Consider the following 25,150-nt stretch of genomic DNA (forward strand, 5'->3'; position numbering starts at 1 on the left):
GCAATGATGGATGCTCTAAAATCAACTTTAAAAAGAAATCTCTAATCCTCATAATGGTCAGTTGGCCATAATACTAGAATCAATTGATGAATCTTTCATACTGGAAATAACAGAACAGAAAGTATAGTAGACTGGTATAATAAACAGGACTTAAAATGTTTCAGTTTTATGTTGGTTTAATAGGTATCAAAACTGATAAAGTTTTAGCAGTCACTGATAATACATAAACATTTAATTATCCAAAAATGAAATGACATAGCATATACATTTTGATTTTTTAATAACTAGAACTTGTATATATAAAACTTAAACTAAAGCCTACTGAAGTCAGTGAAAAGACTGTCTGAAATTAATAGACTCAGGCTCAGGGCCATAGTGCATTCATAGCTGTCAGGTAGACTCGAGCCAGTATGTAAAGGAACCTATTTTAATCTTAAAATTAATAAAAAATTAGAATTTGCAGTGGCAAAAGCATATTCCGTAGGGAAAAATATTCTTAAAACTTCTACAGAGTTTTCTAAGTGCAGTGAAATATCCACTCTCCTTTTCTTTAAATATAATGCTTACATCAACTCTAGTACACCTTCCTACTCATCAGAATTAAGGAAAGGTGACACACTCTGTTTACATCTTTCCAAATAATTCCCAGAAGTTTCACGAGTCACAAAAAAATAACCACATAATCCAAAACAAAACAAACCAAAACATAGTCTTACAAGATGTTATCTGTGTTTAACTTACTAGGAATAGGTCTAAGGACATCAGGAATGAGAATCTCCACCAAAGCCTGGTACATCACATGGTCACAATTACCCATCCATTTCAGAATAGACTCATTTTTGCACAGAGTAATCAGTTTTCCTTTTGGAAGTCGACTTTCTATTTCACTCAGATTGCTGGTGTGAATAAATGTAACAAATGAAAATGCATTTACATACAGATAAGAAAAGCACAATGGACTTTGAAATCGATTATTTAATAGAAACTTTATAAATGTCTCTGTTACGTTCAATTGAAACTCTTTAACTTCTTCATATGAAACTGGAGTTTCATATGGCCTATAAAGTTCTGCTCCAGCCCATAAATTATGATAAAAATGGTCCTTGCAATTTAAACGAACCGTACAGTATATTGTGAAAAGATACTTTAACTTTAGCCATCTAAACAAAGGAAAAAATAAATGTATACAATCATTTCAAGGCTGCAGTTTGACATATAGCAACAGCCTATATGTCAAATTGCAGACAACACAAATTTAACCTGAAAAACAATTGATACCAGAAAAGGTTCTTAGCCTATATGTAAAACTAAGATGCTCTTTGATTTGACTCCTGCTGTTATATTATGATGATGAACAGTAAACAAAAAGAGACATTTACTGACCTCAGTTCAATAATAGCTGTGTCATCAGCTGGAGCAGAGGGAGAATAGCGCCAGAAAGTTTGCCATAATTTTTCTATCAAGCTAAACTGAAGATTCACAACAACATCCAGTATTGCCTAAGAAAATATAAAACAAGTGCAGATAGTCTTCTATATCATCCCTTCCCCCATACACCCTAACTCCTCCCAAGGCTATAGTTCCACCCCTGGTCATTTTACAGAAAAAATAGTAAAATGTATGCTTATAAATAAACATATAATATCCTTTTTAAAAACCTTTTAGCAACAAATTTTCCAACTGTCCATACTAGTGTGGACAGAGAATCAGATCAGGACAAATGCAAATACAAGGAAGCCACCAGAAAACAGCCTAAGCTCATATATCAGATGAATTCACCTAAACAGAACTTTTAACACTATTACAAACACAAAAGAAACCTGCTATTTCATGAGTTTTGTAACTACATTACATGTCTTAAAGCATGTGGTGAAAATTTATTAAAATGATTACTTCTTATGAAAAAGCCTTTGTCTTTAATTAGGGATTGCTTAACTTGGACAGGGAGCTCAAGGACAACTTTAATGAGCAGGTGGTGTTTGTCCTGAGCCTCCCAAACAAGCAAGGTATGAGCAGGACCATCCAGACAATCAATATTGTGTGCAGCTGTGCTATGACGGTAACTCCACCACGCTTGAGCGTCTGGCCATTGTCCCTGGCATGTGTGAACCTTACATTCGTAAAATCTTATTCTTATTAAATTTGCCTAAACTTAAAAGTTTACATACACTAGGTGTGTAAACTATTTTTGTTTTTCACTGAGTATAAAGGCGAGCAGGCTCTGAGACTGGGCCAGAAGCCTCACCTACGGGTGGACACACCATGTAGGAATTTTCCTGGTTACTGGGAGACTCCTGGCGCTGGCTGCAATGGGGCTTCCCAGCTGAAGTGTGGGCCTGGACGATGTTAAGGTGGTAATTGGTGATGTATCCTTTTCTTAGTCTCTGTAATGCTTTGCAGTAATGATTTGATGCTTTGCTCCTATTGCTCTTTTATCATATTGTGCATAATAACTAGTACTGTTTCCTTTTATGATATTGCATGCTATTTTCCTTTATTACAGTGCAATATACTAAACTGCATTTATTCTTGTATTTGATTTGGAATTCATTTTTCCTTGGTATCCAGTCAATCAGCAAAACACCTTCAACGATATTTTTTAAAACGTTATTCAATATGAAATGTGGCCTTACATTCTTAAACAACCTGCTTCTTTAAAACTTGAAGGAAAGAGTTAGTTTGGCTTTAATATAAACATTAGAAATAATAATTTAATCTGATTTCAACTCCTATAAACAAAAGCAAAACTCTCTATATATTATCTACAGTTCAATTTATCAAAAATTCTCAAAACCTACATATGATTAGATTTCAGTATTGGTATTTTATTATATGTTATTTTCTTTCCCTGTAATGAGTGAAATTTCAGAAATTTTTTTGCAAATGTCCTTTCCAATGGAATAAGCAAAATATTTGAGGAGCACATCAGATACAAGTAGGCTGGCTGTAATGTGTTTTGTGTCAGTCATCCTGATTCTCACTAGAAGATGTGTTTTCAAGGAATGATTTATGTGAAATGCCTCTTTTCTCTTACCTCACAGTGCTCTCGATAAAGACTTTGCAGTGATTTTATGTCCTCAAGGGTAGTACCATCTGGCAGAGAAGATATTTCAACTTCTCCAAACTCTGGAAGTACTCGAGATGCATCTGTTTCCATGACAACATAATAAAGTTATTGTGAATGTTGCCAACTACAGTTCAATTAGAAAACATATAAGGATGATGTAACGTAATAAAGTCTAGAAGGTCATAATGCCCAAAGAGGAATGTCTTTCATATTTAATATATTTTAAAGTTGCAATAAAATTGTGAACAAACCAGCTGGCTATTTTTTTAAGCAAAAGGAAATGTTAAATTTAAATCTCAACAGATAGGAGATAAAAATCATTTCACATACATATTGTACCTGTATATAAAAAAAGCTATGACACATTTTCAGAATATGACAGGATGAAACAGAATATTCATGTCAGTGCATAAGAGACATAGTTTTTTTCTGATCAGCTGAATAGCTTTTGCATTGTCATGCATGTTAGGGTTTAGCAGACTCAGCAGCATGTATTTATTTGAAATTTACAAGACTTTCAAATGTAGCCATCATGTGCTTTTATTATTTCTCATAAATGTTTCCAAGAGATACACTGGTATGAGGGGAAAATACACTGTCAACTGGAGAGATGGTGGAAGAGAAAATTAAAAAATGTGAATTATAACCTAAGGTTCCCAATGATTTCAGTAACAGCAAAGTTAGGCCAAAGGATGTGGTGCTCCAAAATCCCAATATATGAACTCAAAACTAAGTGTACAATTATTGCAATAACACATTTAATAAGTTTTTTTACATTAGCAAATTGCTAAATTACCATTTGCTTCCAAAACTGAGAAACTGATATGCTTAGCCCCATCAATGAATGCACATTTTTAAACATGAGCCTTGGGTTTCTGGTTTAGGTATTTGACTCTTTCAATTTATAATGTTGCAGCACAAACTCAATACACTTTCTTGTCAACACAACTGCAGTGCAAAAATATAATCTCAGTTTATGTGCATATTAAAAAAAATGGAATCCAGTGGAAATTAATGAGCTTTTAGGGAAAAGATTTTCAATATGCATTTTTATATAAAATACTTCATAGAAATGCTTTGCGATATATTTTAAATCTACTATGCGAATAGATTTTGAACATTTTTTCTTTTATATCTGCATGATGCATATTAAGTATTGCAGAAGTCTTACAATATAGAACATAGAGCTTCTATGAATGTCTTTTTGTTTTGTATCAGTGAGAGTTTTAAACAGGGCAACATAACTAAAATAATTATTGTATTTGTATGATGATGTTCATGGCAATAATGGGGTTTCTTTTATTGATACAACTGTATAACACATCTTTTCATACCTAAAAACTGTTGATGATGTTGACTTTGGGCAATTATAGTATGTTCAGCAGATGTGCCTGTCTGTTGACCACTTCCTGTGAAACCATCTCCAACTCCATCCACTTTCTGCACAGGCTTGCACCTACAAAATTATCAAATACAAAATTATTCTTTATGTTCACTTTTTTATAAGTGCAATATCACACTGTTCTGCCTGATTTCTCAGTCTCAGTATACAGTTTTGCTAGTTCCCACACAAGAAAAAGTAACATCAGAATAACTGAGTAAGGAAAGGTAGAACATTGGCAATGCATTATAAAATTCATAAAGCTGATATCAACAGAGCAACTACAAATTTCTTGTGGAATTTATTTTTATAACTATATCACTAAGACCTAAAGCTCATTTACACTAAACAGAAGCACAGTCTTTCCTTTTCCAAAGGGCTTGCGTTCCCAGGAATCAAGCAGCTCAAAAATAAGATTTAATCACCTTAAGAAGGGCCATGCATCTGTTTGGAGACAAAGGAATTTAAATAATTTTTAAATGTAACAAACTACTCATGAACTCATAAGGTCTGAGAAGGCTACTTAGACTTAAACTAAGTAGCTGAACCAGGGGAGGTTCATACTTGATATTAGGAAGCATTTCTTTACTGAGAGGTTGGTCAGACACTGGAAGAGGCTTCCTAGAGAGGTGATCGATGACCCATGCCTGTCAGTGTTTAAGAGGCATTTGGACAATGCTCTTAATAACATGCTTTAACTTTTGGTCAGCCCTGAAGAGGTCAGGCAGTTGGACTAGATGATCATTGTAGGTCCCTTCCAACTGAACTATTCTATTCTATTCTATTCATTTCTATTCTATTCATTTCTATTTCTATTTCTTTTTCTATTCTATTCTCAACTCTTCATCAGTCAAGTCAAAAAAGCTTTTATAAAGGATAAAAAGGACAAAGATACAAATAGGAATCCTGATTTGGATGGTCAGATTTTAAGACCATCACACTGGCAGGCTGAAGAATCTGCCTGCCATCTCCAAAACAACTGAAAATTAATTCTTCCCCAGCTCTAACTGATAAGAACTCAGAAGCTTTGTCCTTCTGAAATAGCTTTGTAGCCAGAAGAAAACTAGAGAAACCTTTGTGCAGAATGCATGTGAACTGTCACTCAAGTCTGAAACCACACTGTGCAGATTGTAAAGGTTTGTATTAAATTTAGACATGTCAACAAATTACACTCTGAAAATACTCCTCTTAAGCAGTTGAGTCAGCTGTGAGCATGTTCTCATTTTCATCTTACTAAACAGATAATAGGAATGCCCTATGTAACTACTTAGATTTTAGTTTATGAGAAAAATACCAAGAGAAGCAAGCATCCAAGATTCTGGTCATTCCAGACATATTTAACTATACAGTAACATAGGACATGGGATATTCAAGAAGTATACCTTTCGAGAGAAGGCCTTTTGGCCCGACTTACATAAAGTATGATAACTTTAGGAATGTTAATACCTGGAAACAAATATTTCTGTCATCTTAATCTATAGAACTTCTATATGAAGTCTGGTTATTGTAAAGGCCCAGGATAAAATCACAGGCCTGCTGAAATCAACAGCACAATTGCAATCAAATTTAAAAAGTCTAAAGTTTAATCTCCAGTATCATGGCAGCATTGAACTTTTATGGATAAACTTCTCATCACTTGATAAATCTATTTGAAATCCAAAAACCTAAATTTGTAAGGATTTTTAACTTTATTCTCATTATACTTTAACATTACAAGTACCTGGCAGAAGATCTATTTCTATAAATATTCACAAATAAAAATCAGTATGTTGACACAGTTCAATTAGTTTCTACAAAATGTATTATTTACAAACTTTTCAGATCTTGGATTAGAATGCAAAGTGACTTGAATGCATAAAAGTAACAGTCCTTTGAGTTTCTAGAGTTTAGGAAGAACTTTAACAACTATTGTGGTTTAACCCTGGCCAGCAAACAAGCACCATGCAGCCGCTTGCTCACTTCCCCCTCACCCAGATGAACAGGGAGGAGAATAGGAAAGAAATGTAAAACTCAAGGGTTGAGATAAGACCAATTTAATAGGTAAAGCAAAAGCCGCACATGCAAGCAAAGCAAAACAAGGAATTCATTCAGCACTTCCCATGGGCAGGCAGGTGTTCAGCCATCTCCAGGAAAGCAGGGCTCCATCACGCATAACTGTTACTTGGGAAGACAAACACCATAATGCCAGATGTCCCCCCCTTCCTTCTTCTTCCCCCAGTTTATATACTCATCATGACATCATATAGTATGGAATACCTCTTTGGCTAGTTTGGGTCACCTGTCCTGGCTGTGTCCCCTCCCAATTTCCTGTGCCTCTCCAGCCCTCTCGCTGGCAGGGCCCAAGGAACCAAAAAGTCTTTGACTTAGGATAAACACTACCCAGAAACTGTTAGGATCTGCAGCGCGTCTGTGGACATGTTAGTTGACTTCAAAGACTTCGTTGTGTACCTTTTAGACAGCCACAAATTGTCAGGTATGTAAACAGGATATGAAGAACCGGAACTTAGAACCGCAGCATACGAGCACCTACAGAAACAGCAAATAGCAAGCAAGAAGAAGGACACAAAAACCTATCAGGGTCTAACACCTGCACTGTCTAAGATATATAAATAGTTTGTATAAACAATAAAGGCCATTTTGTCCGAACCCAGCCACGCAGACATAGTGTTTTTTTCAGTCTGCCTCGACTTGCGTAACCACAAGAAACAATCAAAAACATCAGTGCCCAGAGCCCTGAGCTCTGTGAGAGACAAATACAAGGATGTTTACTGTTATCATTACATGGATGACATTTTGCTGGCAGCACCGTCAACAGAACTGCTGAACGTAGTTGAAAAAGATACCAGACATAGCTTAGCAGAGTTTGGATTGGTTGTAGCTCCTGAAAAAGTTCAGAGACAAGAGCCTTGGAAATATCTGGGCATGAATGTGCTGAAAAGAACTGTGTCTCCACAACCTATTAAATTGAAACTGGACATAAAGACTTTGAATGATGTCCAAAAACTTGCAGGAATGCTAAATTGGTTACAGCCTTATTTAGGCCTTACTAATGAACAAATGCAACCTCTTTTGCAACTTTTAAAAGGAGACACAGATATTTTAGCCCCAAGGTATTTAACGCCTGCAGCCTTAGCACTTGTGAAAGATGTTGAACAGTTGATCTCTTCGCGACATGTGTGGCGTGTAGATATCACACTTCCTTTAAGTGGTTTTATTTTAATGGACCAATCTTCCCCTTATGCTATGTTGGCCCAATGGAACCAGGCTTGGGAAGATCCCCTGCATGTACTTGAATGGTTTTTGCCTTTGCAGCCTAAGAAAACTGCTGTTGAATGGTATGAACTTGTTGCCGATTTGATCATAAAAGTCCGAAAAAAATGTTTAGAGTTGACTGGAGCTGATCCAGCAACTGTAATTATCCCTGTACAACAATACTATGTTGAATGGGCGCTGTTAAATTCTGCTGCCCTTCAAGTGGCTCTTGCCAATTTTCAAGGGCAAATTCAGTACCATCACCCACCTCGTCCACTTCTGAAAATGACTGTAAATCTAACTTTGCAGCCACGGCAACTAAGTCAAAGACAACCACTTGAAGGTGACAGAGTATTTACAGATGGATCTGGAAAAACAGGAAAAGCCACAGTTGCTTGGAAAAAAAATGGGCAATGGCATTCCCAAATTGTATATCAGGAAGGATCCCCGCAAGCTGTAGAATTACGGGCTGCGGCTTTGGCATTTCAGTATTTTCCAGGCCCTCTTAATCTTGTTACTGATTCGGCATATGTGGCAGCCCTCCTTCCCAAGCTAGATATGGCTGTCCTTGGCCATGTCAACAACCCCAAGCTTTTTGCAATTTTGACTTTAGTTTGGGAAGAGATTCGGAAACGCCATTCTCCATATTATGTTATGCATGTTAATAGCCATACTTCCCTACCTGGTTTTATAATTGAAGGCAATGCTAGAGTTGATGCTCTAGTTTCTGTGGCTCTGTCAGTGCCTGTTCATGATGTCCATCAGCAAGCCCGGTTAGCCCACCAAATCTATCATCAGAATTGGCGATCCTTGTATCACCAGTTTGGCCAAAAGGGTCTCTCTCTCTCAGGCTGCTGCACACAGTATTGTTGCAGCCTGTCCAGACTGTCAAAAAGTTACTCTGTGCCAAATTATGGAGTTAATCCTAGAGGCCTTCAAGCTTTACAACTTTGACAAACAGATGTAACTCATTACAATGAGTTTGGCAGACAAAAATATGTCCATGTTACAATAGATACATATTCTACTGCAATGATTGCTACTGCCCACACAGGTGAGACCAGTCGTGACGCCATTCGGCACTGGCAACATGCTTTTTCTGTGCTCAGTGTCCCTCTTGAAATCAAAACAGACCGTGGACCTGCCTATAGTTCCAGGCCTGTCAGTCAGTTCCTTTCCCAATGGGGGATCTCCCACAAATTTGGAATTCCCCATTCCCTATGGGCCAAGCCATTGTTGAACACATGAATAGTACTCTTAAATGCCAACTTGCAAAACAAAAAGGGGGAATGAAGGGAATGACCCCAGAGGCAAAATTTGAGAAAGCATGCTATGTTTTGAACTTTCTGAAAATCTCTGCCGACCATGTGGTGCCTCCCATTATGCAACATTTTGTGTCAATTGGTGACAAGCAGCAAAAGCATGAAGGTATCTTAGTACACATGAAAGACCCTCATACCGGGCATTGGTCGGGACCGCATGAATTGTTAACTTGGGGGAGAGGTTATGCTTGTGTTTCTACAGATGAAGGTCTGCGATGGATACCTGCTCGCTGTGTGTGGCCTGAGCTTAGCATGCCAGACCGTGGGAGCACTGCTGCCGCCAGTCAACCCAACAACCAATGTGTGGCCTCCTTACTGAACCAGTTCTTGTTTGGTGTGCCCTTCCTTGAAACTGACTTGCAGACGTTGTTGCAAAAAAGTGAATGTATTTGGGGAATGAAGAATCTTACTGAAAGTCTTGATATTTTCGATAATTGATTACCTCTGTATAATGTTAACCCAAAAGAAGTCAATATTGTTTGCACTTTGAATGTCAATAGTTGCCTTTATGTAGATGCTAACGTAGTAGGAGGCTATGATGGGACCATGACACCTGCATAAATCAACATGTGAACATGCTGATAAGCATCATGCGTTTAAACGCAATATAACTTTGGATGAAGCATGTGATGATGTAGTTGATTTATGGAACTGATGGGAACGTATTGCAGCGGTTCTTCTCTTATTCGAAGTAACAGCAGGGAAAGCATTAAAGAGTTAAATCACCTTGTTTGTTAGGCAGTTAAGAATGTGAGTCAAATTTGCCACTATTACATACAAAACAGAGAAACTATTAGCTTTTTGTTGTTGGCTCAAGAACATAGCTGTGTGGATTTTGATGGTTTATGCTGCATGGATTTTAGGTGCCCCATTGCAGCAACATGTTACCAAAATTTGAGAAAATGTCAGCCTTTTTGGCATCCATTCACTCAATTGGCAGTATTATTTGTTTGCTATTGCCTTGGTTGCCATCATGTTTGCAAGGGCCCTGCAGAACATGACAAACCTGGTACTAGCCGGTCAAAAATCAAAAAGGGGGAATTGTTGGGGTCTGCAGCGGGTCTGCAGACAAGTTAGTTGACTTCAAAGACTTAGCCGTGTACCTTTAAGACAGCCACAAATTGTCAGGTCTGTAAACAGGATGTGAAGAACCGGAACTTAGAATCACAGCATACGAGCACCTACAGCAACAGCAAATAGCAAGCAAGAAGAAGGACACAAAAACCTATCAGGGTCTGACACCTGCACTGTCTAAGATATATAAATAGTTTGTATAAACAATAAAGGCCATTTTGTCCGAACCCAGCCACGCAGACATAGTGTTTTTTTCAGTCTGCCTCGACTTGCATCACCACAAGAAACAACTAAAAACATCAGTGTCCTGTCAGCATTGTTCTCACATCAAATCCAAAACACAGAACTGCACCAGCTTCTAAGAAGAAAATTAACTCTATCCCAGCTGAAACCAGGACAGTTGGTCAAGCATGATTTCCCCTTTGTAAATCCATGCTGGCAACTCCCAATCATCTTCTTGTCCTTCATAGCTTGGCTTTGGCTTTCCTAACACCATCACTGTACACTCAGTCTTTCTTCCTCCTGGGTTGCCTGACCCTGCTTCTACCTCTTGTATACTTTCTTTTTATGTTTGAGCTTTGTCAGGAGCTCCTTGTTCATCCATGTAGGCCTTTCGCCACCTTTGCTTGATTTCCTGCATGTTGGGATACACCATTCTTTAGCTTCAAGGAAGTGATCCTTGAAAAATCAACCAGCTTTCCTGGACCCCTTTGCCCTGTAAAAGTGTCTCATAGGATTATTCTAAGCAGAGCCCAGAAGAGGCCCAAGTCTTCTCTCTTCAAGTCCAGGGGTTTGATACATCAGTTCTTGCCAGGAGGAGGAAATGAACACAAAGCTGAACCTAATCACAAGCTCTTCTATAATTTTATATATGTGCTCCTTAAAGTAATGAAACTGAACAATATAATTTGAAATTTAAAGCTCCTATTTCTTTTTTTTCCAGCTTGTGGGAAAATAACTGAAGACCACCAAGAAAACTGTTCAGAAGAATTGCATCATATTTTACTTTTATTATCACTTTTTTAAAATTTATGAATTTTTAGGTATGTGCTCTCTCATGTCTACTGATATCAGACTCCAGTGATATCAACTGCAGATCTGACAAACCTTTATTTTTCACAAGAGAAGTTAAACGATTTCCATTAGATGTTCAACTTTGCCACATAAATGAGGACAAGTAAGTCTCCAAGAACTAGAAATATGAAAAAGTAGTTTAAGTAGTTTCATTTAACACAGTACCTTTGTTTCTGCTGCATGGGTTGCTGTCTCATAGCCATATATTGCATGTCCTCTTGTAGCCGATTAAGGGGAGAATCTGGTTTGACACGAATCCCATAATAATGGTATTTGGAGTTCCCCCTTTATGAAAGAACAAAAATAACATTAGTTTTATGCATATATATCATACTCACTTCACAATTTGCCTTGACTGGAAAATAGTACATAAAATTTAGGCTTGACTTTCCTCTTACTCTAGTATAAAACTGTTATAACTCCACCAGCTACTGGAAAACAGGTCACTTAAACTATATTTTCCAGCACTTACTGTTAGACTTCATTTAAATAGAATAAGGAAAGTAAAAATAAAATAAATGACTTATGCAGTCATGGTGAATAGAAGAATTCCATAAATGGGTATGCTTGTTAGTGAGTGAGGGTTTGTGTATGTTTCACTAGTCAACTTCAGTTCTGATCAGCTGGAGAAGAACAGAATTGGGCTATCTGCGTTCATGTTTATGTGAATGCTATTGAAGTCTATATGGATGCTGGTAAAGGCATTGCTCTGTTAGCTTGTATGGTTAGCTGTATTAGTGTCATGTGGTGTTTATCTGCATCTTTGAAACACGTGTTCAGTCTCACTGCTAGCTAGACCTACAAATGGGAACAGCAGTAGCTGCACCCATTGGGTTGAGATGGAAGATATCTGGGTTTTAAGAGTAGACAGAATGTGGCTATAGCAGACCAGGAGTCCCCTGGGTCCTGAAGTCCACTGGATTTGGCAACTCCCTTAACAGGTTTTAAATATTTTTTATTTATTTGTTTGCTTGATTTTTTTTAACATACAAGCTTCATGTTCACAATTATTATTGATATTTTCTATTATACTTTAAGACTTCATTAACGCAAACCTGGTTCCCAGTCTTCTGGTCCGTAATCCCATGAAGATTGACCGTATGAGTTTTCCAAAGGAGGCAGCATTGACTGGATCTAACTTGTGCTCCTGACAATGACGTAAGTAATGGTTGTAAAGGGTACTTCTGGGGAGACTCACTCCTTCTGCAGTTTCATAGTTGTCTAAAAGCCATTGGAGCTATATCAAATATGAAGGAGTGAACATATGTAAATTCAGTATTACTCTGCTAAAAAAAATATCTTAATTGTACAACAGAGACCTCTGGTTTTTTAGACCACTCTTAAGGCCTGTTTAATACAGTGACTTTGTTCTTCAAGCAAATATAATCTCTTTAAATCTCTTTCAATGTTAGATATGCCATGATGCCTTAGTATCTTTTAGAATTACAAGGAAATACCAAAACTCATTGCCCTTGTGAGCTCAGATAGCTCCACTTCTAAAAATATTTCAGATTCATACCATACATTAACATTTTATGAAGATATTTGTGCTTTGGAGACAAATTGTTGGAACTCTGTGGAAATAAAATAATCGATACAATTTATATTGCAGGAAAAACCTAAAAGGAGTAAGTTAACACATTTTTAATTCTGGAATGTTATACTATTTCTCTTCACCTGAAATTAAAAAAATTCAAAAACAAACAAACAACAAATTAAAAACTCCAGTACTTCATTTAACTTAATAGTGTTTATTTTCTTCCAAATACAAAGAAGAAACTATCAAATACAAGGTAAGAAGCAATTTAGATGACATGAAAAATAACTGGTACATCTATAAAATATTATGGGCCCAATCCCTTTCTGTTGTAGCCTGTTTGCCTTTGACTTCAAAGAGGAACATAATTAGTATTCTTTGTTTTCCCCATGCAATTTAACATAGAATTTTGGTGAGCAATTTTGGAAGCATGTAGGCAGTTTCTAATACAACATTGTACCTTTGTCTAGAACAAATAGTAAATAACATACAAGCAAAACTCAAGTAAAATGGTCACTTTAATGACATTTAGCAGTATAGGAGAACAACAGAATAAAATGGAAATATTTTTATAGTGGTCATATGTAAATTCTGTGGTTTCAGGTTTTTTGGGATGCTAACATTTTACCTAGTTTATACCCCTCTCCCCCCATGGTTTCATATCCTTGGAATTTCCCTTTAATTTCAGCTTGAACAATTCGCAAAATTTGTTTGCTGCTAGTATGTACTACTTAATTACTTAAGAAAGTAATTATACTAAAATGAATCATCATGAACATCCAAATTTTACAGGTTCACAAATCTTACCAAAACTCTGTGCGTAGTTTGAGCATCCAATAAATCCCCAAGCCATGGATTTGTTTTTGGCATTTGGAACAAAATTTTATTCCAATATGCTGGAGCCTCACACAGTTGTACAATCCATTTCAATTTAGTCCACCAAAGCAATTAAAATGACCAGGATATGTGTTTAAAGTACAGTAAAAGATATACAAAGTGTATGTGACATTTAATGCACTACTCTGCAGGGTTATTTACTAATAGATCACTGAACAAATTCTGTTCTACTAATGTTCACTATAACTTGTTATTTAAAGAGCATCAATATAAAGATTTTAATGCCCTTTACTTGTTAAATATGTTTCCACTCTGACCCTTCTTTATTGCAGAACTACTAGAAAAATTTAGATTATAATTAATATATTGGACATACAGTTCTGTTTAAGTCAGTTGTGAGCAATTTACCAAGCACGATACATGAAAAATGAAAAAAAAAAAAAAAAAAAAAAGGAAAACATTTACTCCAGACCTTTCAAAGACCATCTTCATGTTTACTTTATTACAGAAAACATCACCAGAATTATTATGCTTAGGTTTCTAAACAAGAGCTCTATGTAAAGATGCAGAGGAAGCAAAATCTACCTGGTTCCAAAGATGGATGCAGATACTGTTGTGCTTTAAATAAACATAACAAAAAAGTGCAGTTCATCTTTATATCAACTTGTAGATATAAATGCATTACTAAAAAAGTCTTAACATGCACAAATGTATCTAATCTTGAGCATTTACAATTCTGAAACAAAACCTAGGAAAAATATTATTGTCAAATTTTACGCTTATTTCAGTGTATTAACAAAATCATTTCACCAATCACCTAAGTATATCTTAATTATACCATTCAACCTTTGTAATTTATCTATACTAATTAGATTATGGGATATGAGCTATTTCTGTTTTACCTCACAAAGAAAAAAATGATTGACAAACAAAGTTATTTCCAAATTAATGTCTAAATATTACATTAGACTTTTTTTCAGGTGAATTACAATTTATCAGGATTTATTTAAGTGCATTTTACTAATGATCTGTATTTCAAAGTTATTCTTTCAACCACAGCTTGGCATTAGCCAACAATGGAAAAGCAAAACCCAAGATATGTACAAAATAAGGATTTTTTCTCTAGGGTGAAGATATTTCAATAACAAAAGCTTGAAGTGATTATTTGGTAGGTTTCAATATGTAAAGAAGAGTGCCAATAGCTGAATACCTTGTAAAAAGGTAAATAATATGCAGACATGATAAAGTTACTGCAAACAACCTTAAACATATTTTTGTATTTTCAGAAATGTAATTCTAAAATTGAAATGTCCAGACTTTTTCTGACTTGTTGATTTATAATATTAACAACACTGGAATGGATGAAATGGTTTACATAGAACAGGTATATTGACTCCAACTTCAATGAAACTTCAATATTAAGAAAATATTAGATTATAAATTAGTTAAGTCAATCGCATGCAGAAAAAAATCAGGAAAGGAAATAAAATAGAGGAAAATGAAAAAAATCATTAAAACAAACCGGTATTTACTTAGGTAACAGAGCACCACCTTAAGGAAGATGATAGGACTAAAACCATATTTACTGTCCTTATTTGAATCATAATTCAATAAATGTTTTTAAAATTGGGAAAACATCCAGTAAGTTTTATCTGGGTTCCATTAATTTCTTCCAAAATTACTGAGGCTAGGAAAGAGCAATTATTACAGCAAGATGAATGGAGGTCTTTTTTTTTTTTTCAGAGAATCAAGAATAGATCCCTCTATTTGTCTTTCAGTAGTTTTGAAAATACCTCAAAACAGTTAAGAAATATCAGCATAAGACAACCATAACAGACAGGTGCAAATCTCATTAGGAAGATATTTTCATAGAATCATAGAGTGATTTAGGTTAGAAGGGCCCTTCCTTTAAAGGTCATCGAGTCCAACCCCCTGCCATGGGCAGGGACACCTTCCACTAAGACCAGGTCGCTCAAAGCCCCATCTGACCTGGCCTTGAACACTTCCAGAGATGGGGCATCCACAGATTCTCTGGACAACCTGTTCCAGTGCCTCACCACCATCATGGTAAAGAATTTCTTCCTTATGTCCAATTTAAATCTACCCTCTTTCAGTTTATAATTGCTACCCTTTGTCTTGTCATTACAGGCCCTGGTAAAAAGTTTCTCTCCATCTTACTTATACACCCCATTTATATATTGAAAGGCTGCAATAAGGTCTCCTTGGAGCCTTCTCTTCTCCAGGCAGAGCAACCTCAACTCTCTCAGCCTTTCCTCATAGGAGAGGTGTTCCAGCCCTCTGATCATTTTTGTGGTCCTCCTCAGACCCACTCTATCCCACTATCTATGTCATTGATGAATATATTAAATAGTATTAGTCCTAGTATGGACCCTTGAGGGACACCATTCATTACTGATCTCCATTTGGACACTGAGCCGTTGACTGTAACTCTTTGGATGTGACCATCCAGCCAGTTCCTTATACATATAACAGTCCATCAATCAAAGACATCTCTCTCCAATTTAGCAGCAAGAATGGTGTGGGGGACTGTATCAAAGGCCTTACAAAAGTCTAGGTAGCTGACATTTATATCTCTTCCCTTGTCCACTGATGCAGCCACTCCATCTTAGAAGGCCACCAGATTAGTCAGGCACGATTTGCCCTTGGTGAAGCCACATTGGCTGTTTCTAATCACCTCTCTGTCTTCCATATGTTTTGATATATCTTCCAGGAGGATCTGTTCCATGATCTTTTAACTAGTGCATGACACAGGAAATAGGTGAATAAAGTTTTCTGATGTATAAAAGCTTGCCCTTTAATTCTTACTGTTTTCAGTGTGAAGATTCTGGACTTCCTTGTCAGATTCAAGTCAGACTTATCAATTCTTTGTATATCTAATTTTTAAGACAGATTTTTGGCATTTTGAAAAAAAAAAAATATCATCCATTTAATTATGATATTAAAATAATTTTAGTATATTTCTAGGTTGTCTTAAATCAAAACAATTATTTTAAATACATCCAAAATGATCTAAAAGTCCTTCTTCATATTTTACAGGATTCAATTTCCCTCACCCAATTTTAGCATTTTCGAAGAAAAATAATCTTTTAAGAAATCGTACTGGCTCCTGCTGTCATTTTCTACCATGATGATAAACTTTGACAAAACAATTTTGGTTTTCACCTCCATATAACCACATTCTTGGGGGGGTGTGTCAAAAAAATCAAAATAAGTGTATAGCCTCTACCCAATTTATTCATACATTCATATCACAAGCAATTTTTATATTTCTATGGTAAAGAAATACAAGAATCTGCAAAAATATGTGATGCAGTATGTATAGAAATTTAGCAGCATTAAAAATTACAAAACTATTTATACTAACTGAAGATAAAAACATGTTGTTTACATAATATTTCAAGAAAGACTAGCACTGTTTATAAACAAACTTTCTTCTATACCTAAAAGTTATATATAATGGCTTTACCACTATATTTGCAACCATCTTTTTATGCAAACACATTCAACTTTCTCTTATGGAAAATTCCTAACTACAGGATTTGCAAAAAGACAGAACAAAGCAAGAGGCAGAAGAATAATACATATTAGAGATTAACAGATTGTTTTATTTTTTTCATCTCATCAAATGGATCTTCAGAATTCTTATATTGTAATAAACTTATTCAGAATAATAGAAATATTTAAAAAGAAATCTAAAGAAAATTTTTTTATTCAAAGCGTGTGCTGCTTCTTTCCCCCTTCACCTGTTCCTAAATTATTATATTGGGTACACAAATTGTAGAAAATTATTTTAAAATGTCAAACCCAGACAGTTGAAAGAAATTATTTGATTATTTTTACATTTACATTAGGACCTGCAGAACAGTCAAATACATTAAGCTGTGTTAACACAATACAGAACCTAGAAAAGAAATGCACCCTATAATATGTCATGACACTTAACCTGAAAAAATATGACAGATGATGTAGATTACAAGCAACTAAAATGGAAAGATTAAAAACAAAAAGTAGCAATACATTAACATTTAGAGGCAGGCTAAGTATACAGAACAAGCAAGAGATTAGCTTTCATGAAAGAAGAGACAACTTACATGGCTGTTGAGAAGAGAGCTTCTGTGAGTAGAAAGACCATCAGACTTTTGCAGTGTCTCAATTGCCATTTCAATCTGATAATAGATATCATTAAAAAATGACTCAATACAAGACAGTAGAAAAGGCTGATCAGAAAAATTCTGATAGATTGCCTTACATTCAACAGAAATATCTGGTTCAATCATGGCTAAGGGATATTTTCTGCTTAAAGGCCTCATCCTGAAGTCCCCACGAAGGCAAACCTCCCCAGTGAAGTCAGGGAGGCATTTTGCTTGCATATATACTGTAAGATCCTACTTTCAAAATCCAATTTACCTTCCTCCTTGCTCATGAAATAAGAGAAGTGGATTTACCAGTAAACTACATTGCAAACAGTAAAAATTACTGAACAGTCAATGTTTTCAGTAAAAGAAAAAAATCCCAGAATAAAATCCTAAGAAAGGCCTCAAAATTTCTTCCTCCAAGTATTTGAGAAAGATAAGTGCACACTCTGAATATGAATTAGAAACAAAATTTCTGCTCTCTGCAATTATGGAGTAAAATCAGAATCATTCCGTAGGTTTTCTACAATTAATTTCATTGGACAGAATATCACCCCTACAGCCTGTCATAGCATTCTTTAAATAACCAGAGCTCTCAAAGTAAATGAAAATTGGAGGTTTACAGACAGCAAGATCTATCCTTAAAAAAAGAAAGAAAATAATCAGATGGGTTCAGAATAATACTTTTAAAAGAAAAAGTATTATATACCACTAATTATACAGTAGTATTACAACTAATACGAATGTGTAAAGACAACCATACCCATTCCCATTCTTCCTCCCATATTAATACATCTCTTGATTAATTCTACAATGACAGCATTAAAAATAAAATTACAGTCTAACTGTAGTTTAGCTGCAGAGATAGAATAGCAAAAACATTGAAAGTGATGGAGACAATAGTATGTACAGTAAAAGAAGACATAATTAACCACATTAAATGGAAAAAACACAAAAGCAATGGAAAAACATCTGTACATTTAAAGCCACTTATTCACCCTGTAGACAGTTTTTAAGTAAGTCTTCCCTATACTTCTTTAATTTTTACAGTATTATCCAAAGACTTTATGCTGGTAAATTACACTACTAAAATGAGTTCACTCTATATACAACACAAACCTGTAAAACATTTCAGATTATATTTCAATTAGTGCATAAATACAATTTGCTTTCCCCTTTTCCTAAGCTAATCAAATAGTATTTTTACTGTAGTAATTCTCAATGAAAAGGAAGTCTTTCTTACAACCATCTAATATTAGAAATATAAGCCTTTTTATAAAAGCATACAAGTATCTCATTACTATGTAAGAACATATACTGCACTATTAAAAAAATAATATTTAAATCCAGATTTTTTCTTGCTTCAGTGGAAAATACTATTAGGTCAAACTATTCAATCAGACAGAAAAGGTGAAATTTAAAAGGATACAGAATGCTAAAAATGAAAAGGTTAAGATTTCATCAAACTAAGATCAACTTACTATATACTGCAACCATAGACTCTCCCATCTTAACATGATATTGTAACATGATACATAATTTGAATCATAATTCTGAATCTTACTCCACTGTTTGACAATACCTTGTCTACAGCATTACTACAGTACTGAAGTCCTGCCTCCTCCTGCTCATTCCAGCTACTACGCTATCTGCTGAAGACAATATATCCATGGCGTCAGAACCATAGATTTTAAAACCAGAGATCTTAATGATTATTATGATCAGCTTGTCTTATTTTTTGAATAATGTAGGCCAAGAAGTGTTCATTACTGCTAAAATCCATCATTAATCATTTCATCAATCTAATGAAGTATTACTGAACTAGAGCAAGTCTTTCAGAAAGACATCTGATCTTTATTTAAAGTGCTAAGTAATCTCCATATTCTAGTGTAACCTGATCCAATAGTAATTATTTTCATTATTAAACATTTTGTACATTATTCCTTGTCTAAATTTTGATGAGCTGCATTTTGAGCTTTACCTGCTACTGAAATATCTCTTGACTATCAGAAAACTTCTTCCTATGTAAGAACTTAACCACAGACAAAGCATCTCTTAACCTTCGCTAGTATGTAAATAAAACAGGCTTAACTTGAAGGCAGATTTTCCAGACAGTGAATCATTCGTCTTGCTCTTTTTGAAAACTTCCAGCTACTTCTGGATTCTCTCTCATTCCAGTGTAATTTATTTTTTAAATTCTCAAGCTTCCAGTAGGCTTGGGTCCTCAGACTTTCAAAATGTTCTATGTGAAACAGGCCCCTGCATGTGCAGGAAGTGCCAGCTACTTTAATGGCAAGTTATTAATGTGCAGAATCTGTTCCTTCAAGCTTTTAAATTCAAAGTTAGGCCAGGAGCTTAAACTTTGCTTCTGGAAAAAAATGAGCATGAACTTAAGTTCACCTTTATTCAGAGTAGCATTTAAGCATATATTCCAAATTAAATAGGGATTATTCTGAATAATGTTGAGTTTTTTTAAATTGTAGCCTTGACATTTTGAGAAAAATAATGAAAATAAATTTAACATTTAAAATTATATTCTACACATATAGAGATTAATTAATTGCATTCCTTACATTTCTAAGGACAAGCAGTCAGAAGTTACAAGCATATTTACAACTGGAGTGCCTAAATGACAAAAAAAACCCCACATCCATCTGTTTGAATGTGTGATCAGTCATACATTTCTTTTCTAATTCAATATGGAAAGACATCATTTATTAAAATGTTTTGACTGATAACTGAAAAAGTTATCATTCCCACAGCAACCCCAACCAAACCATGTTAAACATATCTGCATTACTAATTGCTAATGCATAAAATTATCAGTGTACATATTAATATAAAAATATGGGGGGGGGGGGACTACAGCATGATAATTACAGGAATTGTGGTTTTAGACTTCTTCATCAGTTCACTCAGCTCGCCACCTAAAATGCTAATATATTATCTGTCACAGTCATTAATGGTTAAGAAGGGTATAACTTTTCTGTGGATAATAAATGCAAAACTGTGATTATTATATATGTCAACTAAATCCTACAATGTTCAGTCTCTATGTAATATTATTTACTGTTCCTGATAGTTTAAGTCTTATTGCCCATTAACATTTTATCAGATGAACATATACATCATTTTCTCAGATGCCTTTATAGTATATATCCATATAACAACACTTAACCCTAAATTCACTTTGAAAAACTGCCTTTCTAAAAGTCAATGGCAAAGAAATATTACTTTCTTCATGAATCAAGTAATTGACACAAAATATTTAAGTTGTTCTGAGAAGGTCAGGTCATAAGGAAAAGAAAATTCCCCAGAAATTTAAGCTCTGAGGTACTGAAATAAACATGGACATCTGCCAATTCATTATCTATATTTGTTTGCATTTCTAAACCACTCTGACAGTAAAACAGGCTGCTTTTGGTGACATCTTAAAGTTTAAGACATTTGCTGCCTTATGTCCAAAACAAGTCCATGTCTCTATCTACACAGGCAACTATTTTTAACTTTATCTGCTTCCTTTTATTTTTATCTGCTATATCTTTAGCACCTTTTAACTTTATCTGCTTAAAAAATGTTACCATCGTAGGCTTTAAACCAAGTGAAATGCTAAATAAGTTTTCATAAAGTGAAGAAATTGTTTATCATTGTGAAGAAATTACTAGTTCATCAAATGTATATTAGAAAAATTAAATTCAGCACAGCTAATTAAGCCTTGGTTACTAGCGATAACTGTGTTTGTTATTATAGCTTTTCCTTATAACAACTGTTACTTTCTCATTGACAATCCTAAAACAAGGTCTATACACATCACTATAATAATCAAGTGTTATATGATAAATGGATGAGAACTCCAAAATGTTTTCCGCTTATTTTTCAAAACAGTGCATTCATACAAATGCTACTGTCCTCTGAAGAGATACTCACGCCAGAGGGTTGAATTAGGCAGACAAACTTGCCTAGAAGCAGAGACTTGAAAACGAAGCATCAGTGACCATATAAAGAGATGGTCCAATTTTTACACCCAGAAGAATGTAAAAGATTCTTTTGAAAGTCCTCACAGACTAAGCAACTGTAGTAGAGCTTTTACTATGTTATATTGAATTTTGTTCAAGAGAATGAAAAAAGTAATTGAAGGTCAGAAGAAAAAATAAGCAATTATTTTAAGATTTTTGGGGAAAAAAGTTTTGTACATATACACAAAAAGATAATAAAAAGATGTAAAATATTTCTGTTATTTTATATATGCCAACTTTAAAAGAACTCAGAAAAGCTTATAGTTGTGTTTGTATTGGACTAGATGCACAAACAGTAGAAGGTAGCTCATATTTAAAGGAAAACAAGAGAGAAAATAATGAATTAATGGAACAGCACTGGCCACTTCACTAAGAAAACCAGTCATCTAATGAAAATATTGATGTTTATGGGAATACACAGACAGAGTTAGACATAGTTGTGATCTCTGCTACTGTATCACTTTTCATGTTTTATATCTGGATACCTTGTTAAACAAAATACTGTAACTAATAGATTTCTAATAATTAAGGTGGAGATAGACAAGTTCAAGAAAAAAATGGCCTCCAAATTTCACACTTTTCCCAGCAGGAATGTTTAATCAAGCTGAGGAGTTCTTTTGTGTCTCTAATCAGATAGGAAAGCTGGGAGAAATGAACGAGGGCTCTAATTATTTTGTTTTCTGATGTTGATGTGAGGATATTTCAGATACAATGTACATCCATTATTTTTCATTACAAAATAAACACATCATAGTTATATATATATATAGTTATATCCAGTAGTCTGCATGTACATAGAATATGCATATTGACTGATGAATATAAATCTTATGAACAGAAAACAACATAAGGGGCCAACATGTGGAGCAAAGTATACATAACATCCATTCATATAAATTTAAAATGTTTGGAGTTTGTGTCAGATGACTTCCTCCTCCCTAAGTTCTCAAATGACGATTCACTCTCAATTTTTATCTTCCTTGCTGGATGTTTTAAATGTCTGGTTAAATTATCAGTTCCACTCTTTCTCTTGGATCCACCCCTTCTTATAAATCAAGCACTAGTTTTTATACCTCAACCTTTCTCATACACTTGAGATTCTAAACCAATGAGCTGCCCTGTAGTTAATCTGCAAGATATGATACAGACTCAAAAATCTCCCCAAAACCTTGTCAAGCTTACTTAGGATTTCTAGAACAGGCACACTCCATTGAACTAAAAAACACATAGCAAGAGCCATACACTTCCACAAGAGTTAATCTCATCAGGAAATCAGGACTGAGAAACAAAAGAGAAAGTTCAGATAATTATTTTAAAAAAATCAGAAAAAAATATGACAAGACAGAGCAGAAAAGAGATGAACTGCCACTTTTAGAACAAATTGGCTATTTAATTATACACACAGGAATCCACTCCTCTAGAAAAGTGCTAACACCATGCCACTGAGAATTGGACTGTTATGATAGCAGACGGTGGTTAGTCATGTTTGACCTACTTCACACATTTTTCACAGAAAAAATGAAAATGAACAGACAGAAATTAATCTCAGGGATTCAGACAGGGAGATCATTCACCAATTACCATCACGGGTAAAACAGACTGTGGAGGAGTGGGAGCGAGAATGGCTTGGTGGGCACTTGGTGGTTAGGTCAACACATCACAAAGAGTTATTTCAGAAACAATTTTATTGTAATGAATACACTAAATATAGAATACTGATAGTTAATATGATCTACTGAATAAATATATTGAGGCAAAACTAGAAATAAAACACTAGGTGCTACAGGGTTTTTTAAAATTAATTCTTTTAACACAATTGTCTTGGTTTCAGCTGGGATAATTTTCTTCTTAGTAGTTAGTACAGTGCTGTGGTTTGGCCATGATGTAAGAACAATGTTGATAGGACACTGATGGTTTTAGTTGTTGCTGGGTGGTGTTTATACTAAATCAAGGACTTTCCAGTTCCTTGGGCCCTGCCAGCGAGAGGGCTGGAGGGGGACAGGAAATTGGGAGGGGACACAGCCAGGACAGCTGACCCGAACTAGCCAAAGGGATATTCCATACCATATGACGTCATGCTGAGTATATAAACTGGGGGAAGAAGAAGGAAGGGGGGGACATCTGGCATTATGGCGTTTGTCTTCCCAAGGAACCGTTACGCATGATGGAGCCCTGCTTTCCTGGGGATGGCTGAACACCTGCCTGCCGATGGAAAGCAGTGAATGAATTCCTTGCTTTGCTTTGCTTGCATGCGCGGCTTTTGCTTTACCTATTAAATTGTTCTTATCTCAACCCTTGAGTTTTACATCCCTTTCAGATTCTCCTCCCCATCCCTCTGGGTGAGGGGGAGTGAGCAAGTGGCTGCATGGTACTTGGTTGCTGGCTGGGGTTAAACCACGACATACAATTTCATTTAAAACTTTTAACACAAGAAAAGCTAATTCCTAAAAGCTAGAGATAAATAAGCAACATAAGCAGATGAGGCCCGAATGTAAATGGTGCAAGTGTGATTGAGCTTTGTCTCATGGGGATTTTCTGGACTTACAGTGAGGGCTGTATGGGGCTCACAGGGACAGAGTAGGCCATATATATACTTTTATCTACTGTGCAACACTGAAACTTATCTCTCTCTAGAAGGACTAGGGGGAAGCCATGATGCTTCACATCTATGGAGCAGAAAGAAGCAAGTGGCAGAGTATTGGAGGACAGAGGTTAATGAGAGTACAAGACTCCCAAATCCTCTAATCTTACCACCCTACTAGTTAATTCATAATTGACCAACATATTTAGCAGTGGTAGTAATTGACCATTTGAATCACTGATTAAACAAATTATTCACCTTCTTGTGTTTGGAAACCAAACACAACCTTTTTTCACCAACCAAGTCACTGTGCTCAAAAGAAGATTTGAATAAAAATGTCAGGCCTGTATGATTAAAAGTTCAGACTAGATGATTTAATATTCCAATGTGACATAAAGATCCACGCATCTCTGGGTTTTTTTATCTGAAGTAGTTTGTTCATCTTAGGACGAATCCAGCTACGTAAAAACTGTGCTGTCAATTACCAGAGGGGTGACTGATTAGACAAGGGAAAAAGTTCCTTTACCTGGAAAGAGATTGACTGTTTGAATAAATAAAATCTTTTCTCAAACTACTTTCCAAATCACAATCTCTCCAGCTTAAAATAAGGCTATGGAAGTTTGCATATTTTTATGTATTTTTTTGGTCTTAAAATAACTATAATACTTCCACCAAAGTTATATTATCAGGATATGACATTACTATTGGGCATCCTTATTTGCAGCTGTTATTCTTTTTCTCCCACTCCATTATCAGATGGTTTATTTTAAGAAGGTACCATGCTTTCTTTTACATCAGGAGAATGCTTAGCACACTGTACTCAGTCCAGAAGTATTTATTAATTAATTAATTAAT

General features: G+C 35.3%; 1 protein-coding gene across 3 annotated transcripts in view; it reads right to left on the minus strand.

The window, feature by feature from the left end:
• LOC119140829 (transcription factor RFX3-like) overlaps nucleotides 1-25,150 on the minus strand; it is a 173,406-nt gene that overhangs the window by 27,356 nt on the left and 120,900 nt on the right. For all 3 annotated transcript variants that reach the window (XR_005101740.1, XM_037372463.1, XM_037372464.1), the window contains exons 5-11: nucleotides 17,657-17,731; nucleotides 12,226-12,407; nucleotides 11,336-11,455; nucleotides 4,402-4,523; nucleotides 3,035-3,147; nucleotides 1,384-1,499; nucleotides 742-896 (exon numbers count right to left, since the gene is read on the minus strand). Coding sequence is in view for 2 of the 3 variants with exons in the window: in XM_037372463.1 (XP_037228360.1) it covers nucleotides 742-896; nucleotides 1,384-1,499; nucleotides 3,035-3,147; nucleotides 4,402-4,523; nucleotides 11,336-11,455; nucleotides 12,226-12,407; nucleotides 17,657-17,731 (883 nt within the window). In the remaining variant the exon portion in view is untranslated. The remainder of the gene's footprint in view (nucleotides 1-741; nucleotides 897-1,383; nucleotides 1,500-3,034; nucleotides 3,148-4,401; nucleotides 4,524-11,335; nucleotides 11,456-12,225; nucleotides 12,408-17,656; nucleotides 17,732-25,150) is intronic.

The sequence above is a fragment of the Falco rusticolus genome, chromosome W, assembly GCF_015220075.1.
Source record: "Falco rusticolus isolate bFalRus1 chromosome W, bFalRus1.pri, whole genome shotgun sequence".
NCBI classification, from domain to species: domain Eukaryota; kingdom Metazoa; phylum Chordata; class Aves; order Falconiformes; family Falconidae; genus Falco; species Falco rusticolus.